Source organism: Bufo gargarizans, chromosome 6 (genome assembly GCF_014858855.1).
Source record: "Bufo gargarizans isolate SCDJY-AF-19 chromosome 6, ASM1485885v1, whole genome shotgun sequence".
NCBI lineage: Eukaryota > Metazoa > Chordata > Amphibia > Anura > Bufonidae > Bufo > Bufo gargarizans.
The window spans coordinates 130,841,311-130,863,671 of record NC_058085.1 but is presented as its reverse complement, the minus strand read 5'-3'; the positions used below and the strand labels follow the sequence as shown (position 1 = coordinate 130,863,671).

The following is a 22,361-nucleotide window of genomic DNA, read 5'->3' as shown; positions in this document are numbered from 1 at the left end:
TAACTGGAAAAAAAAATATTAAAATGGAAAATCTGCCAAAAAAGTGAAATTTTGAAATTGTATCTCTATTTTCTATTAAATCTTGTGCAACACCTAAAGGGTTAACAAAGTTTGTAAAATCAGTTTTGAATACCTTGAGGGGTGTAGTTTCTTAGATGGGGTCACTTTTATGGAGTTTCTACTCTAGGGGTGCATCAGGGGGCTTCAAATGGGACATGGTGTCAAAAAAACTGTCCAGCAAAACATGCCTTCCAAAAACCAAACGGCGCACCTTTCACTCTACGCCCCGCTGTGTGGCCGTACAGTAGTTTACGGCCACATATTGGGTGTTTCTGTAAACGGCAGAGTCAGGGCAATAAAGATACAGTCTTGTTTGGCTGTTAACCCTTGCTTTGTTAGTGGAAAAAATGGGTTAAAATGGAAAATTAGGCAAAAAAATGAAATTCTCAAATTTCATCCCCATTTGCCAATAACTCTTGTGCAACACCTAAAGGGTTAACAAAGTTTGTAAAATCAGTTTTGAATACCTTGAGGGGTGTAGTTTATAGAATGGGGTCATTTTTGGGTGGTTTCTATTATGTAAGCCTCGCAAAGTGACTTCAGAGCTGTAGTGGTCCCTAAAAATTGGGCTTTTGTAAATTTCTGAAAAATTTCAAGATTTGCTTCTAAACTTCTAAGCCTTGTAACATCCCCAAAAAATAAAATATCATTCCCAAAATAATTCAAACATGAAGTAGACATATGGGGAATGTTAAGTCATCACAATTTTTGGGGGTATTACTATGTATTACAGAAGTAGAGAAACTGAAACTTTGAAATTTGCTAATTTTTCCCAATTTTTGGTAAATTTGACTTTTTTTTATGCAAAAAAAAATATTTTTTTTAACTTTATTTTACCAGTGTCATGAAGTACAATATGTGACGAAAAAACAATCTCAGAATGGCCTGGATAAGTCAAAGCGTTTTAAAGTTATCAGCACTTAAAGTGACACTGGTCAGATTTTCAAAAAATGGCCTGGTCCTAAGGTGTAAAAAGGCTGTGTCCCTAAGGGGTTAAAGGGGTTTTCCAAGATTTTATACTGATGACCTATCCTCAGGATAGATTATCAGTATCTGATCGGTGGGGTCTGACACCCAGGACACCCGCCGATTGGCTGTTCTAGAAGGCAGCTGTGCTGGTAGTAGCGCCAGGGCATTCTCTCTGCTTTTCCTAGGTCAAGTCACGACACGTTTATCATTCATGTGGCCTAGGAGCAGCTCAGCCCCATTCAAGTGACTGGAGTTGAGCTGTGATACCAAGCACATCCACTATCAAATGTATGGTGCTGTAGGTCATCAGTAGTAAAATTCTAGAAAACCCTTTTCATTTTTCCCTAAATTCTACTAATGTATGTGTGGAGACTAGCTGCTCTGATACACAGCAGACACAGAGAAGAAGAGCTCCTGATCCCATGTCTCTGTAGCACACACACAGAAGCAGCATCAACACAGAGATCATTACACAGCAGTACTGAGTACTGAGCAATGTTACTATGAATCCAGCACTGGTGCGAGACAGAAAACTCCCTAGAGCAGCATTGCAGTTTACCAGTTTCACATCTCCCTCATCTTCCTCCTCCTCCCTCTCTCCATAAACTATGGGCAGCAGCTCTAACCCGATTGTTCGGTGTACATACTCCTTTGTGTGGATTTTATAAGTGAATTCAGAGTGAGTTAACAGAGTAGGAAGGGGTCTGATAAGTGGAGAATGAGACCTTTTTCTGCAATAAGAAGCACTACATGGAGAAAAGTATTGGGACACACCTCTTAATCATTAAATTCAGGTGTTTCATTTAGCCACAGGTGTATAAAATCCAGTTTTTTACCATGCATTTTGCCTTTTTAGACATTTGCGAAAGAATGACTTGTTGTACAAGCTCACTGAATTTGTAAGTGTAATACCACAGGTTCTGCTCATGAAATTTCTTCCCGCCTAGATATTCCACTTTTAACTGTGAATGGTATTACTGCAAAGTTCAAGCATTTAGGAACCAAAGGAACTCAACCATGAAGTGTCAGACCACGTAAAGTCAAACAGTGGGGTGTTGAGGAGCATAGTGCATAGAAGTCGCCAACGCTCTGCTGACTCAGTAACTGCAGTCCAAATCTCCTCTGGCATTAACATCTGCACAAAAACTGTGCAGTGAGGTTCATGACATGAGTTTCCATGGCTGAGCAGATGCATGCAAACCTTACATCACCAAGCACAATGCCAAGTGTCAGATGGAGTGGTGTAAAGCAGTGTTCCTCAACTCCAGTCCTCAGGGCCCACCTACCGGTCGTGTTTTTAGGATTTCCTTAGTATTTAGCAGGTGATATAATTAGTGTCATTGCATTAGGACTTACCACAGGTGTTAATTCTGTGAGATACCCTCAAATCCTGACCGGTAGGTGGGCCCTGAGGACTGGAGTTGGGGAACTCTGGTGTAAAGCACGCGCCACTAGCCTCTGGAGCAGTGGAAACATGTTCTGTGGAGTCATGAATCACGCTTCTCTATCTGACAGTTTGAGGAAGGAGTCTGGGTTTGGCAAATGCCAGGAGAACATTACCTGCCTGACTGCATTGTGCCAACTGTAAGGCATAGTGCTATGGGGTTGTTTTTCAGGGGTTGGCCTATGCTCTTTTGAAGGAAAATCTTAATGCTTCAGCAAACCAAGACATTCAGGACAATTGTATGCTCTAACTTTGTGGGAACAGTTTGGGGGAGGAGAGTTTGGTGTGGAAGAACTTGACCCTCAACCACCTTTGGGATTAACTAGAATGGAGACTGTCAGCCAGTCTCTCTCATCCTACATCAGTGTCTGACCCCACAAATGCTCTTCTGGTTGAATAGTTCAAAATTCCCACACACTCCAAAATCTTGTAGATGGCCTTTCCAGAAGAGTTTCAACTGCAAAGAGAGGGACCCAACTCCATATTAATGCCTATGGATTTAGAATGGGATGTCATAGAAGCTCGTCTAGATATTAAAGAGGACCTTTCATTACGATAAAAAAAATCTAAACTAAGTATACAGACATTGAGAGCGGCGCCCAGGGATCTCCCTGCACTATTATCCCTGGGCGCCACTTCGATCTCCCGGTATCTTCAGATTTTCGGCTCAACCGGGAGGAGCCTACTCTTGTTTTCCTGGGCATTTCCTTCTCCCAGGCAGTAGCGCTGGCCAATTTGAAGATACCAGAGCCTATACAGGGAGAACGGAGCAGCGCCCAGGGATAATAGTAAGTACAGGGAGATCCCTGAGCGCCGCTCTCCATGTCAGCATACTTTAGATTTTTTATTGTAATGAAAGGTCCTCTTTAAGTGTAGATGTCCTAGTACTATTGACCATATAGTGTATAGTACAAAGTTACTTATCTTCCCCAATACCACTGATATGCGATTGGGAGGGACTGGGAGGAGGAGCTGGGGCCGGCAATAGCGGCGGGGCGGTGCAGTCACTGTACTAAAGGCCCGCCCCGCCGCTCCGGTGTACTAATAAAATGTCATATTCAATTAATGGTTACTAAATATGCCCCTTTATGCCTAATGGTACCTTAAATCCTAAGCGCATCCGTACAATGCAGGCCGGGCGGGCGGCAGCGTAACTCCCTGATGTCACGTGCCTGCGCCGCCTACTTTATGAATGAAGCAGGCGGCGCAGGCAAGTGACGTCAGTGAGTGACGCGCCGCGCCGGCCGCCCGGCCTGCCGGCATTGTACTTAAGCGCTTAGGATTTAAGGTACTTTTAGGAATAAAGAGGCATATTTAATAACTATTAACTGAATAAGACATATTATATTAGTATACTGGAGCGGCGGGGGATCTGTGGATGGCACAGTTATGGGCTGGGAGGGTCTGTGGATGACACATGTATAACAGTGCCATCCACAGATCCCCCCCCTGTAACAGTGCCAGCCACAGATCCCCCCATAACAGTGTCTGTCATCCACAGTTCCCTCATAACAGTGTCTGTCATCCACAGTTCCCCCCTAACAGTGTCCGTCATCCACAGATCCCCCTCATAAGTGTCCGTCATCTACAGATCCCCCATAACAGTGTCAGTCATCCACAGATCCCCCCATAACAGTGTCCGTCATCCACAGATCCCCCCGTAACAGTGTCCGTCATCCACAGATCCCCCCATAACAGTGTCCGTCATCCACAGATCCCCAGTAATAGTGCCATCCACAGACCACCTAGTTCCAAACCCACAGCACACCTTTTGGTTAAAAATATTTTTTTTCTTATTTTCCTCCCCAAAAACCTAGGTGCGTCTTATACGGCGAAAAATACGGTATGTAACAAATGCAACCAATAGTTACTGGTTAACATCATTGATCAATACTGGAAGAGAAACCAATGGAAAAAAAAAAAAAAACTATAGGAGATAACATCTTGACCTCTGCAATAAATACAATGTTTTCAACTCATGTGACGAATTATGTTTGGTTACTTTGGGTCATATCTACAATTTGCAAAAGTTTGCACATATATTTGTATAATTATTCCGTTACAAGGACCTGCTGATAAATCAAATGTTTATGGGGACTGACTGATAGATGTACTGGGGAAAACAAAGACTAACTAGAAGAGATTGTCCCAATCTGCTCCTATCTACTCCAGAGACAGAGGAATCCAGGCAGGTCCAACTGGGCTTGTGCCATTATTTTTGCTTCATTGTGTCCTGTGCAGCCGGATTTCCTTTGACCTTCTGCAGAGATGTCCGGAAGCTGCGGGACAAGTTGTACTTTCCAACACCACCATTTAATATTGCATATAATGTAGTGGGAAGCAGGGGGGAAATTGCAAAAAATATTCCAAAGTTTTACAGGTTTTTTTAAAAAATTATTTACGACGTTTGCAAGACAATAAAATAAAAAATAAAATAATCAGTTTTATTTTTTTGTCGCCATATTTTGACTCCTATAACTTTTTTGTAATTATGTGTATGGAGCTGTATGGGGGCTCATTGTTTGCGGGGAGATCTGAACTTTTCATTGATACCATTCTGGGGTGTGTATGACTTTTTGATCACTTTTTATTTTTTTGTAGAAAATGAAGCGACCAAAAACGCCAGATCGGCCATTTGGACGCATTTTTTGCCGTTTGGGGTATATATTTTATCTTTTTTTTTTTTTTTTTTTATACTATGGGCATTTTCGCACATCGAGACACCCATGATGTTTTTTTTTTTTTTTGTTCTTATTTTTAATTTTGAGAAAAGGGAGGTGATTTTATTTGTACACTTTTTTATAGTTCCCATAGGGAACTACAACATGCAAATCATCTGATCGCTATTATCATACACTCCAATGCACTTGCATTGGAATCTATGGTGATTTTACTACTTTCCTATGGAGGCTTATAACAGGCAAGGGCTCCATAGGAAATACTATGCAGCAGCCTCCTGTCATTCACAAAGACAAGGGCTGCTGCACACACGCTCCGACTCCTCCGATCGCCACACGGGGGAGCATCACCGGAAGGGCGCGCTTCCGGTGTTTCACACGCTTAGATGCCGTGGTCAGGATTTACCACGGCATCTGATGGGTTCAATGTCCGCGATCGGCATTACTGCTAGATTGATGTTTTCAGCTGAACACCGGGCCGACACTGCGCATGCACCGGGAGCCTCACCAGCGGTTAGGGAAGGGGAAAAATGTACGTACGGCCAGTGGCTTTTTCCCTACCCTAACCGCTGGTGAGGCCCCAGCGCATGTCGGCCGGTGTCCAGCTGAGAAAATTAGTTTCCAATTAGTATTAATAACTAAACAATTAAATAATAAACATATTGCATTGTCTACTTACCACCAGGACAATAAGATGATCTGGACTCTGGCTGCAGTCTGGCTCTGGAGACTCCATTGGTCACTCTCATTATTCCCCCCCCCCAATCACTCCTCATTATTTCCCCCCCCCCCCCCGCCATCACTCTCATTATTCCCCCCTCCCATCACTCTCATTATTTCCCCCCCCACGCCATCACTCTCATTAATTCTCCCCCCCCCCATCACTCTCATTATTTCTCACCCCCCCCATCACTCTCATTATTCCTCTCCCCCCCCCCCCAGCACGCGCATTATTTCTCCCCCCCCCCCCATCACTCTCATTATTTCTCCCCCCCCCCCCATCACTCTCATTATTTTCTCCCCCCCCCCCCATCACTCTCATTATTCTCCCCCCCCCCCCATCACTCTCATTATTTCTCCCCCCCCCCCCATCACTCTCATCTTTCTCCCCCCCCCCCCTCACTCTCATTATTTCTCCCCCCCCCCCCATCACTCTCATTATTCTCCCCCCCCCCCCCACTCATTATTTCTCTCTCTCCCCCCCCCCCCCATCACTCTCATTATTCTCCCCCCCCCCCCCATCACTCTCATTATTTCTCCCCCCCCCCCCATCACTCTCATTATTTCTCTCCCCCCCCCATCACTCTCATTATTTCTCCTCCCCCCCCCCCATCACTCTCATTATTTCTCCCCCCCCCCCCATCACTCTCTTATTTCTCCCCCCCCCCCCATCACTCTCATTATTTCTCCCCCCCCCATCACTCTCATTATTTCTCCCCCCCCCCATCACTCTCATTATTTCTCCCCCCCCCACATCACCTCATTATTTCTCCCCCCCCCCCATCCTCTCATTATTTCTCCCCCCCCATCATCTCATATTTCTCCCCCCCCCCCCCATCACTCATTATTCTCCCCCCCACCCCCAATCCTCTCATATTTCTCCCCCCCCCATCACCTCATTATTTTCTCCCCCCCCCCCACATCACTCTCATTGTTCTCCCCCCCCCCATCACTCTCATTATTCTCCCACCCCCCCATCACTCTCATTATTTTCTCCCCCCCCCCAAGTCACTCTCATTTTCTCCCCACCCCACCCCCCATCACTCTCAATTATTTCTGTCTTTCTCCCCCCCCCCATCACTCCTCATAATTTTCTCCCCCCCCCCACATCACTCTCATATTCTCCCCCCCCCCCATCACTCTCATATTTCTTCCTCCCCACCCCCATCACTCTCATATTTCTACCCCCCCCCCCCCCCCCATAACTCTCATTATTTCTCCCCCCCCATCACTCTCATTATTTCTCCCCGACACTCTCATTATTTCCTCTCCCCCCCCCCCATCACTCTCATTATTTCCTCCCCCCTCCCACTCTCTTTTCCACCTCTAGTGTAGCGTGGCCGAGCTCTGTTTGATCCGCGGTACAGGAGCATTTGTTTCCTGTACCCGGCCGGACTGACAGGAAGTGCACACTAAGTGAGCACTTCCTGTCAGTCCGGCCGGGTACAGGAAACAAAAGCTCCTGTACCGCGGATCGAACAGAGCTCGGCCACGCTACACTAACAGCACACAGCAGGCGCAGGCAGAGCCTCAGCCACTCAGGCGGCGCAGAATGAGGGGCGCCGCCCGCCGCCCGAAGTTTTTTTTTTTTAAAACCGCAACGTGCGCCCCCTGCTGAATACAGGGGAGGGGGAGGGGGCGGGGGCCCGCCCGCCCCGTGGGAAAACATAAGTGCCGCCTCGCCTGCCCATATTACATTGCGGGCTGTCGGCCGCCCGGCGCCCCTGTTGCTATGGCGCCCTGTGCGGCCGCACAGCCCGCACACCCCAAAGGCCGGCCCTGACTGCTATAGGAAGCAGGTGGCCACCAGCGGCTATGGCGCCAGCAGCGCTCAGGAGCGGGCGCCATCTTTAAAGACCCTGCTCAGGGCTTAATGGGGTTAAAGACCATTTATGACTTTTTTTTTTTTTAACAATTCTTTATTTATGATAAGCAGCATAATAACAGTACCCCTTGCTTTATGCAAGAGAGCATAAACACTGAAGCATACACTAGGATGTGACAGTAACAGTGATCCAATAAGCATCGCATGCGAATACAAAAGAAGACATAGTAATACTTATTCCAGTGTATATGCCTTCCAGTTGCTAACGTCCTAGTACAGAAATAGTGAATAGGAATACAAAATCCTGATGTGGAACAGTAATTAAGTGTTACATAAACTTAACACCAAATAACCAAATAACCCTTCCCGGCAAGGTCTTTTAGGTTCAGCTAAAGACAGTGAACCATCTACTTTGTGTGAGTTAGATACCCATGACTTATGGGCTGTGTAGTCAGTGCTATCCTCCCCTGAAAGCTACTAATCCCTCTCAATTCGATGAAGGTCTGAGAACATGGCCACAATGAACACTCTAACAAGTGTGCTTTATGAGAAGTTGTCGATCCGTAATCCCTCTGTGTGGAAATCCAGCCAGGGTTTCCAGACCTTAGGAACATATCCCTTTTTCCCGAGTTCCATCCCACTAGCTCCTCCATGAGACAGATATGATGGATTTCCTCCAGCCATTCTCCTACCCTCGGAGGCTCTCTTTCTTTCCACTTCTTTGGAATAAGCATTTTTGCGGCAGCTATTAAGTGAGTGGGGAGACTAATAGCGGAGGGTGTTAAGTCTAGTTGGGGTTTCCACAATAACACTAATTCCGGTGTCAATGATATGACCACGTTGCAAATAGCATTGATTTGCCTCCCAATTTCTTCCCAAAAAATACTCAGGGAGGGGCAGGACCACCATATGTGTGAGATTGTCCCCTCTCCCATCAGGCATCTCCAACACTTATTATCTGGAATCAGGTTAATTTTGTGTAAGAAATCCGGCGTCCTGTACCACCTCGTGAGAATTTTGAAAGAGTTCTCCTGTAAGCGAATGCTTCTTGAGAAGCCATGCGAATGAGCTAAGATAAATTTAACATCAATGTCTGAGATGCTTATCTGAAGCTCTTGTTCCCATGCCTTTAAATACAAGCGTTTCTCAGAAGATGGTGCGAGGAGTAGCTGGGAATAAAAGTAGGACAACATTTTCGGTGGAGGCTTAGTGGAGGATAAGGAAAGGTTCTCCAACCACGTTGGATCTAAAGCTTCCCCAGTGTACACTCTCTTGTATTCTTTACAAGTAATGGTCAAGTCCCGTATAGCTAGTGAATTCCGAAAGGGTTTTGGAATTTTCTCCATCGTATCGTGTATGAAAGAATCTGGTTCAGCAGATTTGCGCAAATTTGAGATTCTCATCTCTGTAAGATTATACCAACACTGTTGGTTCATGCTCCCTTTACCTCTCATATAGTAAGGTAGGACGGAAAGTGGAGCTAGTGGGGAGAGTTTATTTTGATGCATCAAGAGGCCCTTTGTTTTCTGACAATAAGAGAGCATAGAGTTAGTCATTTCCGACATAAACAGGTGTTTCTTCCTATTCTTATTAGCGACCCACATGTACCTTGTAGCATTAGTACCCATTAGGTGACGTTCAATGTCAACGTGTAATTTGTTATTGGACAAGTCTGCTAATTCGGTCCACCTTCCAAGGTGAATAGCATGATGGTAGGTCCTTAAATCAGGGAAAGAGAGCCCTCCCTCCCCCCTCTTTTATAAGAAGAAGATAAGAGAGGCGTGGCCTTCCACTAGCCCGCAAGAACTTAGTGAAGAGTCTCCTAAAATCAGCAAAAAACTTGTCCGGGATATTTATGGGTAGACATCTCAAAATATATAGTATCTGTGGGAGAGCATATGTGGTCAGTATATTTTTCCTACCTAGCCAAGATAGGTATGGGATTTTTATAGAGCTAAGATAGGCCTTAATCTTGGAAAATAAGGGAGGATAGTTCAAACTATAGAACTGCTGGGGATCGGACGGCACTTGGATTCCCAGGAATTTTATAGCTCGTCCTGGCCATTGGAAAGGCGAGAGTGAGACTAGGCCCTTCGCCCTTTCCTTTTTAATAGAGACGTTAAGTATCTCTGATTTCTCGTAATTAACTTTGAAATTGGAGACCTTTCCATACTCTTCAAATAACTTCATAATTTCCAGCAAAGCTTCTTCTGGATTGGTGACCAGTAAGAGAAGGTCATCGGCAAATGCTGCCACTGAGTGCATGTAGCGCCCTATTCGGAGACCCTTAATTTTGTCTGAGGCCCGTATTTTATTTAGGAAAATCTCTAGAGCCAGCACAAAGAGAGTAGGCGATAGGGGGCATCCTTGACGTGTTCCATTTTTTATTCCGAAGGGGGCAGAGAGGTAGCCATTAGCAAAGACTTTTGCCGAGGGACTTCCATAAAGAGTGAAAATCGCAGCAACGAACGCGGAGGGGAAGCCAAAATGCAGGAGAGTATCTCTCATAAATGACCAGCTTACCCTGTCAAATGCTTTCTCCGCGTCCGTTCCTACGAGCATCAGAGGAGTCTTCTCCTTTCTAGCATAATGGATGGCGTGGAAGATCCTGCTCACATTATGCCTACCTTCTCTGCCCCCCACGAATCCCACCTGTTCCTCCCCAAGCAGATCAGGGAGAAACTTGGCTATCCTTTTGCTGAGTATTTTGGCCCACAGTTTCACATCAGCATTCAAGAGCGAGATGGGCCTGTAACTACCACATTTACTAGGATCTTTCCCTTCCTTGTGCAGTACTACTATATGGGCCATCAGTGATTGTGAGGGAAGGGGGGTTCCTCCCAACAGTGAGTTGCAGAGATTAGTGAGTTGGGGAATTAAAATCTTTAATTTAATTTTTTATAGTACAATATGGGAAGACCATCGGGCCCTGGACTCTTACCAGTAGGTATACTCACAAGACAATCCCTCACCCCTCTCTCTGTGACTGGAGTTAATAAACTATCTACCTCCTCAGCTTTAAGTTTAGGGACCACAACTGAATTAATGAAAGCCGCGGTTTTCTTTTGTTTATCCTCAGGGCCAATTGTTTGTAAATTGTACAAAGAGAAATAAAAAGAGGCTAATTCATTGGCTATTTCTGGAGTTGAGGTCAGGGATTCACCTTTACTATTTTGTATGCTTGCAATGTGTGTTTTTTCCCCTTTCATTTATGACTTTAAGGGGTTTTCCCATCTCGGACAATATGGGTTATGTCGATAGGATATGCCCCCATTTTCTGATAGGTGCAGGTCCCAGAGGGGGAGTTCACATTAGCGTTAGCAATTCCGTTATCGCTTTCCTGTCTAAAGGACTTTTTCAGTCCTGGATAACAGAAACCAGATAGATCCATTATGCTTGCCATTAGACCTCTATTATGACAAATCAAAACGGAATGCCTCTAAAGGTTTCCGTTTTGAATTCCGTCTTACAATTCAGATATAACAGAAAGCAATAACGGAATTGTGAATGCTGATGTGAACTCCCCCTTACGGGTTTGTCTGCCACCTCTTTGATAGGATTCCTCTAATTTCCCATCATGTCTCTGGTTGCCATTACACCTAGAGGTTCTGCTTTCTCTGCAACTGCCATGTCTTTTCATTGACAGGGCCAGAAGAAGTTTTGATGTTTTCACTGCCTGGTCCTTTCAATAAGAGTGGAGAGGGCACAGCAGATCCTCTAAGTGTAAGGGCAATGACCCCTGTTGCTCCTAAAGGCTCATTTGTATATATTAAAACAATTTTTCTCAGCAACGCGGACACATATGAACATGGGACCAACACAGATGTCTTCAGAGACAAGTGCACATGTAACAGCTCAGCCAGGTTAATAGGTACAAATCTGCTGATAGATCCCCTTTGAAAGCAAAAGGGGAGTGCGATGCTGTACTTCATAAGATACTGAGTAGAAAAAGAAGGCTCCAGCAGTCGTGGTAAAAGTTTTCCGGTCCTGGTCTTTATTACACCAAACTTGTCATGTACAAACACAGTGGCACTCCTCCCCACTCCCCCAGATCTTATCTGGGGGAGTGGGGCGGAGTGCCACTGTGTTTGTACATGACAAAGTTTGGTGTAATAAAGACCAGGACCGGAAAACTTTTACCACGACTGCTGGAGCCTTCTTTTTCTACTCAGTATGATGCCTGGACCGGCTTGGGTCTGCTCCGTGCACAGAATTACAGGATGAATATGGGTAAGCTGGACATTTCTCAATTTCTACTTCATAAGATACACTGGAGATTCTGCACACAGACAGTGTAGACAGACTAATCAGAAGAGACTGACCTCCTGTCTACACGAGAGGAAGCTCTGGACTGGTGGTCAGACTGAGATCACGTGACAGTTACCCATAAAGAAAGGAGTGTTTTTTTGTTTTGTTTTTAAAGAAACATGGCTGGCAAAATTCATACATACACTGTTAAGTCTAGCGCTGGGTCTAAGGAGGAAAGCATCACACAGGGCACTACTAACTCCTCCGGCCCTGCACTAGGCATAACACGATGGCCTAGAGCAGTGAGAGGCAACTTCTGGAACTCCAGCTATTGTGAAACTACAACTCCCAGCATGCATACTTCCTCTGCTCCTCTCAGAAATAAAGGAGCATGCTGGGAATTGTAGTTTCACAACAGCTGTAGTGCCGAAGGTTGCTGCTCCCTGGCCTAGAGTGTTCCTTTAGTACCTTGTACTTACAATGTTGGTGGAAGACCACTCCATAGTGATGTTAAACCCTCATGACGCGATATCTTCACAAAAGCATCCTGGAAGAGAGAAGAGAATAACCATCATTAATATGTATACACCAGAGCCAAGTCTAAGGTGCATGAGGGCACTTGAGTCACATTAAAGGGGTTGTGCCAAGTTTAAAAGTGATCACCTATCCACTGGATAGGGGACAACTAGCTGATCGCTGGGATTCCAAACGCTGGGACCCCCACCGTTCTGGAGGGACAGGTTGTGCATGCATGCAGCCCTTTCATTCCTTCGCTGCAGGAGCTCGGGAGATAACCGAGTACTGCGCTCAGCTATCTCTGCTGCTCACACAGAGAATGAACGGAGCAACAGTGAGCATGCTCCACCTGGCCCTCCATCGGACCAGGACCCCCAATCTCAAGGGGGTCCCTGCGTTTGGACCCCCAGCAATCAAGCCAGGAGAGGCGTGATACAGGTCTCCATAACAACCCATAACTACGCCCCTAAGGACGGCCAGGGCAGGGAAGGTATTGAGACAGCAGTGAAAAGGCCACTGTGGCTGTGCTACTGTAAGCACCGCAGCATTCCCAAACATCTGAATGGCGGGGGTCCCGGGCGTCAGACCTCCACCGAGCAGATGCCGATGACCTGTCCTGAGGATAGATCATGAGTAAGAAAAAGGGCAGAGAACCAGTTTAAGTTGTAATCAGTACTCAACATTAATATTTGAGTGGTGCACTCGAGGACCTGAACTTTTGGTCTGAGAAAGAAATGCATATCAGCTAGTCATCCCCTATCCTTATCAAGACTGGGCCATTAATAATCCCCCTTCCTGATCACTGTGGTTGAGGTAATGTATGGAGCGGGCTGCTGTGGTATACGCGGCTGGTGCGGTGAACGCCGTAACGGAGAAAAAAGAAATAAATAAATAAATAATAATAAAAATAAAAAAAAAGAAGAAGAAGGGGATTCGCCATTTTTTAATCACCTTTTACCCACAAAAATAAATAAATGAATATATATATTTCCATTCACAGAGCTCATTATATATATATAAAAATAAATTATAGCTGCCAGAAAATGGCGCTACAAAGAAAATTAAGATTTTTTTTTCAAAGGTTTTAATTTTTTCAAAGTAGTAAAACAAAACAAATCCCTCGAGAAGTTATGGCTATTAGAACATTCAGAGATCGCAGCTGCAGATCGGGTTGCCCGCTGTCAGTGACTGCAGGGCAACCCAGAGAGAAGGCAGGGAAAATTCTAAATCGCTGCATATACAGTGCTCATCAAGCGCTGTGTATACAGAGCGATGCGCTTCCTGTCCTGGCGGTCATGTGACCGCCGGGGCCGGGAGAGTGCAGGAGCTGTCGGGTCTTTCACTGACCTCGATCAGCCCTGCATTGAGGCTGTACAGCGCTGTATTATGCTGTACAGCCTCTCTGGGGGTGTATTTCCCCTGTAACTGGGGCTACTATATCAGCCCCAGTTACAGGAGAAATCAATAGTGAAAATCCCAGAGGTCTTGTATGACTTTATGGGGGACACAAAGTGTAAAAAAAAAAAAACTAAAAAAAAAAAAACAACAACACATATTTGGTATTGTCGCGTCCATGCCGGCCGGCTCTATAAATATATCACATGATCGACCCCGTCTGATAAACACCATAAAAAAATAAAAAAAATAAAATAATAATAATAATAATAATAATAATAATAATAATAATATAAACTGTACAAAAAAAATAAAAATTTTGTCACCTTACATCACAAAAAGTGCAACACCAAGTGATCAAAAAGGCGTAGGTCCCACAAAATGGTACCAATAAAACTGTCACCTCATTCCGCAAACAATGAGCCCCTACATAAGAAAATAGCTAAAAAAAATAAAAAATATGGCTCTCAGAACATGCTATTATTCTGTTAAATTGATATAAATAAAAAAGTTGACATATTAGGTATCGCCGCGTCCGTAATAACCAGCTCTATAAAAATATCACAGATAATTGCCGTAAAAATAAAAAAATAGAAACAGTGCTAAAGAAAAAAAAAAAGAAAAAAAGGCCCGTAAGAACCTGCTGTATAAAAATATCATATAATCTAACCTGTCAGATGAACATTGTAAATAAAATAAAAATCGGTGCCGAAACAGCGATGTTTGTTACCTTGCCTCACAAAAAGTGTAAGGCCCCTTTTACACGGGCGAGTATTCCGCGCGGATGCGATGCGCGAGTTGAACGCATTGCACCCGCACTGAATCCGGACCCATTCATTTCTATGGGGCTGTGCACATGAGCGGCGATTTTCACGCATTACTTGTGCGTCGCGTGAAAAACGAAGCATGCTCCTCTTTGTGCGTTTTTCACGTAACGCAGGCCCTATAGAAATGAATGGGGTTGCGTGAAAATCGCAAGCATCCGCAAGCAAGTGCGGATGCGGTGTGATTTGTATGCACGGTTGCTAGGAGACGATCGGGATGGAGACCCGATCATTATTATTTTCCCTTAAAACATGGTTATAAGGGGAAACAATAGCATTCTGAATACAGAATGCATAGTACAATAGCGCTGGAGGGGTTAAAAAATTAAAATAAAATAAAAATAATTAAACTCACCTTAATCCACTTGATTGCGCAGCCCGGCTTCTCTTCTGTCTTCTTTTTTGCTGTGTGCAGGAAAAGGACCTGTGGTGAAGTCACTCCGGTCATCACATGGTCTGTCACATGATCTTTTACCATGGTGATGGCCCATGTGATGACCGGAGTGATGTCACCACAGGTCCTTTTCCTGCACACAGCAAAAAAGAAGACAGAAGAGAAGCCGGGCTGAGCAATCAAGTGGATTAAGGCAAGTTAATAAAAAAAATAAAATAAAAAAAATTATGTAACCCCTCCAGCGCTATTGTACTATGCATTCTGTAACCATGTTATAAGGGAAAATAATACAATCTACAGCACACCGATCCCAAGCCCGAACTTCTGTGAAGAAGTTTGGGTATCAAACATGCCAATTTTTCTCACGCGAGTGCAAAACGCATTACAATGTTTTGCACTCGCGCAGAAAAATTGTGCATGTTCCCGCAACGCACCCGCATCGTCTCACGCAACACCCGTGTGAAAGAGGCCTAATGTAGAGCAACCAAAAGTCATATGTACCCTAAAATAGTACTGTAACGGATCTCATAGCACCCCGACCGGGTACCTCCGTTGACAGATGTTCCTAGTGCTTTCCGAGGACTCCAAGCACTGCACTTGACACCGTACGCACTGCAGACCCCACGAACCGCCGCAGCTTGGTTGGGGTCTCATCGTCCTCCACCCACGCTGGACCCAAGACCGGGCTTCAGCTTCCAGGGGGTGGACCTCTCCTACATCCAAAGAGCAGGAACCATGAACAAGCTCTTACAAGAGCTTATACTCAGGGGGAGTATTGTGATATAGAAATCCCCAAGAGTGTAGTTATCGCATTCCCCAAACATGAGCCAAACCTTCATGAAGGTATAAAGCAGCCTCTTTATTTTAACACACAAGCATTTTATACACATCTTCCAACAAGGTTACCACCCACAGGGTTTTGTAAAAACAGCCAATAACCACGTACAATACACTCAGACACTCCCACACAAAATCCTCCCCTCTGCCCGTGATAGAATTACCTCACACTGGCAGGCGAATACACAATATCCTCTGTCCTGGAGACAACCAAGAAGTAATTCAATTATCTCTCAGGACAAAGGACATCGCTAATACACATAGAGAGACAATGGAACAGACCTCACTACTCAACGTATACAATGTCCCACCCTTTTCAATACACAGACATTAAACATCCCAAAATGGCACAAATTAGACCAGGGGTTCAAGTTAGTCCAAGTCCTTTGTGAACAAAGGAGGCCTGGCTGATGAGAGGGCCCATAAACCTGGGGCAGGAGGCGGGCAAACAGCCCCCTCCAAAACACTGTGGCGAAGTGGCTTTCGCCACAGGTACCAACAAAACTGCCACCTTATCCTGTAGTTTCCAAAATGGAGTCACTTTTTTGGAGTTTCTACTCTAGGGGTGCATCAGGTGCTTCAAATCAGTTCCTTTCCTACTGCGCCCTGCCGTGTGGCCATACAGCAGTTTTCAACCATATATGGGGTGTTTCTGTAAACTACAGAATCAGGGCAATAAATATTGTGCTTTGTTTGGCTGTTAACCCTTGCTTTGTTAGTGGGAAAAAAAAATAAAAAATGATTAAAATGGAAAATCTGCCAAAAAAGTGAAATTATGAAATTTAATCTCTATTATCCATTAATTCTTGTGGAATGCCTAAAGGGTTAACAACATTTGTAAAAATCAGTTTTGAATACCTTGAGGGTGTTGTTTCTAAAAATGGGGTCATTTTTGGGTGGTTTCTATTATGCAAGCCTCACAAAGTGACTTCAGACCTGAAATGGTCCTTAAAAAGTGGGTTTTGGAAATTTTCTGAAACATTTCAAGATTTGCTTCTAAACTTCTAAGCCTTCTAACATCCCTAAAAATAAAATGGCATTCACAAAATTATCCAAACATGAAGTAGACATATGGGGAATGTAAAGTAATAACTATTTTTGGAGGTATTACTATGTATTAAAAAAATTGAAATTTGCTAATTTTTCAAAATTTTTGATAAATTTGGTACTTTTTTATAATTAAAAATGAAATTTTTTGACTCAATTTTACCACTGTCATGAAGTACAATATGTGACGAGAAAATCTCAGAATGGCCTCGATAAGTAAAAGAGTTTTAAAGCTATTACCACATAAAGGGACACGTCAGATTTGCAAAAAAATGGCTCTGTCATGAGGGGGGAAATGGCCCCCATGTGAAGTGGTTAATATTGTGTTCCCTCTCCGTTATGGTCATTTAGCTATAGGGAATACATACTAGTAGTTTATGGTAGACAGGGCAGGGCTAGAAGCATCACTTTTTTTATTTATTCGTTATTATTGTTTTTGTCACTTTGTGCCCCCCATAAGATCATACAAGACCTTTGGGGGACAATATAAAGTTCCACTTATTTACATATTAGCCCCAGTGCCCTGAAGAGATATTCTGGGTCTGCTAGGAACCAGCAGCACATGCAGTCACTCGGGACACTGAAGCAGGACTGGCGCTCCCTTGTTGAGCATAGTGTTTACAGCGATGGAGAAGGCAGGGACATCTCTGCCTGATCTACAGGGAGCCCACTGTCCCTGACAACGAGCCCTCGGCTTCTGTGTGATCAGCACAGCATTAGCAGTCTTCTCTACTATCCATACCACACGACAACAGAATAGCCATACCCCATTATATACAACCATACTTACCAGTGTGCCGTGGAAGTGGTTGGGTGTTCTATACCAGGTGCTACACGCTGTAGCATGCTGGCACACAAAGAGATGATCCATGAGACCATTACAGTACAGGAAACAGCGCCCTGGGTGGGTTATAAAGAAAAGACGGGTAAGAGGGCGAGATGGGAGCAGAATTAAGCACGGTATATAGTGAGGGTGAGGGCTATGAAACTGCCTCAGAGTAAAACTGGCTCCTTCCCGTTGCAACCAATTACAGAGAAGCTTTCATTTGTTAGCCTGTTTGTTAAAAAAGAAAGCTGTGCTGTGATTGGTTGCTATGGGCAACAAACAGTTTCTCTTTTAGACAGTGGTCACTAATCTGCTGTATGTTAGTAAATGGGCTGGAGCTTGTAAGCAGTTTTAGTTTACAGGGCAGGGGAGGAGCAGGGCCACAAGCAAGGTCACCGCACCACCCTCTGATTACTTAGGGGCCCTAAATATGGCTGATTCAGGTGGAAGGGAGAGGGGTGCAGTTATAGCAAATCAAAACCATATGGATGGGATATTATGTCCTCATCCCAAATCCACGGGCACAGCAAAACGCCTACCCCCACAATACCGCCGTCTGTAGAGTACACGGAGGCCAATGACATGCAGAACACAACTTCAAAGAGCAACTGAGAAAACACAAAAATGTACACATTACCCGGAGCTACGGGGTCAAGGATGTACTCACATGTGGGGTGGCGCAAGGGGGGTGCCCGGGGAAGAGACTTTACAGACATTACTGCAACACAAGAGGAATAAATGAGGAACCAGAACAAAATGGTGTATGTCATTTGTATTGTGCGGCTACAAATACAGTACATACAGGTAGGTACATCGTGCTGACAGGGGGTGCGGTAATTAGCTGTGACTGCAGGAAGCGCAAGGGGTTAATATAACATAGAAATGTGTGCTATACGGCCGTTACTAGCGGGGCAGCTGCAGATTAGTAGTGAAGGGATGACATGCGGCCAGGAATTCGAGAACGTCAAGAGTTAATGCAAGACTTGTGGTATTAAAAAAGACATAGGACAGGCAAAACATGCCACTGTTGTACCCGGAGCGTTCCTTTAAGGGATTGTACAGAATTATGATAACATGGCTGCTTTCTCCTAAATACAGCGCCATACCTCAGTTTGTGCCTGGTATTGCAGCCCATTTCTTTCAGTGAAGTCAAGCTGCAATACCAAATCCAACCAGATGGGTGGCGCTGTTTTTAGAAGAAAGCATCCATGCTTTTAAAGTCCTGTACATGCTCTTTAAAGGGGTATTCCGATTGTGATAAGTTATCAATTATCCACAGAACAGGGGATAACTATTAGATATGCGGGTCCTACCATTGGGACCTACGCCAATCACAAGAACTAAGACCCACCCCCCCTTGGGTCTTCGCCGAAATCTACAAAGTGACAAATTGAGCACACACGTACTACCACTACATTTATGTCTATGGGAGTTCCAGAGACAACCGAGGACAACTTGCCACAACTGGAATATCCCTTTAAATGGGTTTTCTGCTCTTTACTACTGATGACCTAGCCTCAAGATATATTAAATCTATAGTAAATAGTGGACAACCCCTTTAAAGGGGTTGTCTCATCATGGACAATGGGGGCATATCGCTAGGATATGCCCCCATTGTCTTATAGGTGTGGGTCCCAACGCTGGGACCCGCACCTTTATTGAGAGCGGGGCACGCAAGGTGGTGGCTGGAGGACTCCGGTCCGGCCACCACCAAGCCGGCTCCCCCATAGAAGTGAATGAGAGTGAACCGTGCATGTGTGGCCCCCGCTCCCATTCATTTCTATGAGGCCGACAGAAATAGCCGAGCTCGGCTATTTTCGCCGGCTCCATAGAAAATGAATGGAGGGCTGCTGCCCATGCGCGGTGCGCCCTCCTTCACTTTCAGGGTTCCGTTCTCGATATAGGTGCGGGTCGACCCGCACCTATAAGACAATGGGGGCATGTCCTAGTGATATGCCCCCATTGTCCATGATGAGACAACCCCTTTAAGTAGCTACAGCACAGAGAATGCACACATTAACAATGAGGACCCCAAGCTGCGACCTCAAAGACCCACTTGTACGCAGATTGCCTAATCATTCATTTCTATTGTAGCTACATAAAGCTTATTCCTTGCAAAAAGAAAAAGTGACAGCTCCCCGATGATTCTTGTTCACATCTGGAGGTAGAAATGTTGTCCTGACCATGTCCCACATGCACAGCTCAGTACGGGGTACCTGAATCTTCCCCGTATCGAGTCACGCATGTGTAGCAGTTGGACAGGATCAGGATGGGTTTTCAACCCTGGTTCAAAACATGTTTTCATTCACTGACAGCAAGCTAAGATTTTGACAAAAGTAAGGAATTGATACATTAAAAAAAAGTTAGAACACTGAAAAACCTTGCCTTCTACCATAATTCTTATATACATAAAACCTGAAACTAGATCACACAGAGAGGGTAGGTACTAAACTAGGGTAAGTACTGCTACTTATCACTCTCCAGTCCCTGCACCGAAAGTCACTCCCGTGGATAAATGCACTAAGAAGGGGAGGGGGCGCTGCCAAAAAAGCGTATTGAGGGTTTGAAGCACATGTAGTACGGGTGGAGAACCATCATCCATGGTGGGTTAGTAGGAAGATCAGCATAAAGGGGAGCACTACCTTTGGAGAATGGTTTCTTTTGTGACTGCAGTCGGATCTTCACAACGTCTAGAGGAGTCACTGCGGAAAACCAGGAGGGGAAAAAGCAGGTGACATACGGGCAATCACAAGTCACTTCCACTCCCCCCACCACTACATCCCCACTGGACCATACCAAAGAGCGAGGTGAGAAGAGCACCGGTTCCTGAGGCTATTATTTGTTGCAGTGGGGTGATCCCACACCGGGAGGCGCCGAGGTCCTCCACTGCCATCCCTGCCATGGGTTATACTTCAGGGGGAATCTAGGGGAAAAAATAAAAAAGGAAGGGGGGAGGGTAAGAGGGAAAAAAAAAAAAAAAAAAGATAGGAGAGACAGCAGAAGAAAAATACATTTCCAAGATGCAGAGAGCCCTCAGTGCCTGCTCCCCCGCCTTATCTGTTCCCACCCTGGGGCAGGCGTGGCGCCATTACAGCGCACTGATAACAAAGCTGGACTGCCACTTACCTGGTGCCTGATGGAAGAAGGCTCACAGTCTCCCCCTGCTGGGTGATGGGTGATAAGCAGCATATTCACAGTGACTGCTGGAGACACAGGATCATTCAGGAGTGCAATAGTTACAGGTTACATAAAGCCATGCCATGCACCGCTATTAGCACGCCATTTTAGGCGCTCGGCCCATGCGTTACATGGGACAAGTGTAGTAACTAGACACTGCCACGTATAGTCAAGAAACCACAAAACTAAAAGCAAATAAGTCGGTAAAATATTAGGGAATACATATATATATATATATATATATATATATATATATACACATACACACACACACACACACACTACATACAGTATATAATGCACACCTGACTACACTCAGACGCTATATACACCCAGTATTTTAGATCTGCCCCTTTATATGCACAAATTATAGCAGAATACAAAATCCAAAGCCAGGCTGCAAGCTGACTAATGTGGAACTACAACCCCCCGCAGCTTGCTGCTATTGGAGCATGCTGGGGCTTGTAGTTCTGCAGCAGCAGGCTGAAAAGCACCGTTATACAGACAGGATGCTGACAGCCTTCATGTGGAACAGGTAGGGATCATACATGAGCTATGCGGAAACTTCTTCCCACACGTCAGTCCTGACAGCACACCCAGCCACACATACTGACGTCTCACCTGCGGCCCCTTCCCCATTGAGGTCTTAGGACCCGGCATCTTCGGGGCCACATCCCGCACTCCGGCAGCTCCTTGCTGGGCCAAACCGGTTTCTGATCACAACAACATGTCAATCAAGTTAAACCACGCCTGCTAGGCGGAGCCACATAAACGCTAGCGTGCAGTAGGCGGGAGGGCAAGGCAATCAAACTCAAGCCACGCCCACCTGGAGGACGCGTCAGCCCTGGCTCCCGGCATGCACCGGGAGAGAGAAGGCGTTTCGGGGTTACCTTTCACCCAGTTCTCGGTGGCTGTACATTAGTTATAAAACCTATTACTCAGAGGCTGAGCTCGGTATGCCAGGGAGAAAGATAGTGATGGGAAAGTAGGTCACTAGCAGGTGGCATTACCTGCTGAAGTAAGGGCGAACCTGTAGGCATACTCACAGCTACGTGTCCGCGCTCAAAAGAGTGCCAGCCATGTTGGCACCAGAAATGTCTGTAATGCACCCAGTGCCAGCCACAGTGGCACCAGTAACAGCCTCACTTTGCCCGGTGGCAGTAAAAATGTATTTTTTTTGCCATAGAGAAGCAATTCTTTCAGAGTATTGCTTCCAGAGAAGTATACTGTGCTTTGCAGTGCACCACATGGCGCAGTATTGAGGACCTACAGCTCATATTGCACAATTTGTCAAAACACCACCTTTTGCTGATCTTTCTCTAGAAAATGCACCTCAGAGTGTAAATAAAGACAAGCCTGTGAACCCCAGAGAGGAATGGATTGAGAGGGAGGGAAGACCTT

General features: G+C 45.2%; 1 protein-coding gene across 4 annotated transcripts in view; it reads right to left on the bottom strand.

Annotated features, from left to right (window-relative positions):
- LOC122939895 (solute carrier family 25 member 39-like) overlaps nt 1–21,696 on the bottom strand; it is a 35,375-nt gene extending 13,679 nt beyond the window's left edge. The window contains exons 1-7 of one of the 4 annotated variants that reach the window (XM_044296095.1): nt 21,582–21,696; nt 20,910–20,986; nt 20,580–20,706; nt 20,426–20,485; nt 18,451–18,501; nt 17,748–17,857; nt 12,424–12,491 (exon numbers count right to left, since the gene is read on the bottom strand). In XM_044296095.1, coding sequence (XP_044152030.1) covers nt 12,424–12,491; nt 17,748–17,857; nt 18,451–18,501; nt 20,426–20,485; nt 20,580–20,685 — 395 coding nt within the window. In that variant the 5' untranslated portion in view covers nt 20,686–20,706; nt 20,910–20,986; nt 21,582–21,696. Of the gene's footprint in view, nt 1–7,789; nt 9,223–12,423; nt 12,492–17,747; nt 17,858–18,450; nt 18,502–20,425; nt 20,486–20,579; nt 20,707–20,909; nt 20,987–21,581 lie in introns of those variants that run through there. The other 3 variants (XM_044296096.1, XM_044296097.1, XM_044296094.1) reach the window with 3 other exon arrangements.
- Between the last annotated feature and the right edge of the window lie 665 nt (nt 21,697–22,361).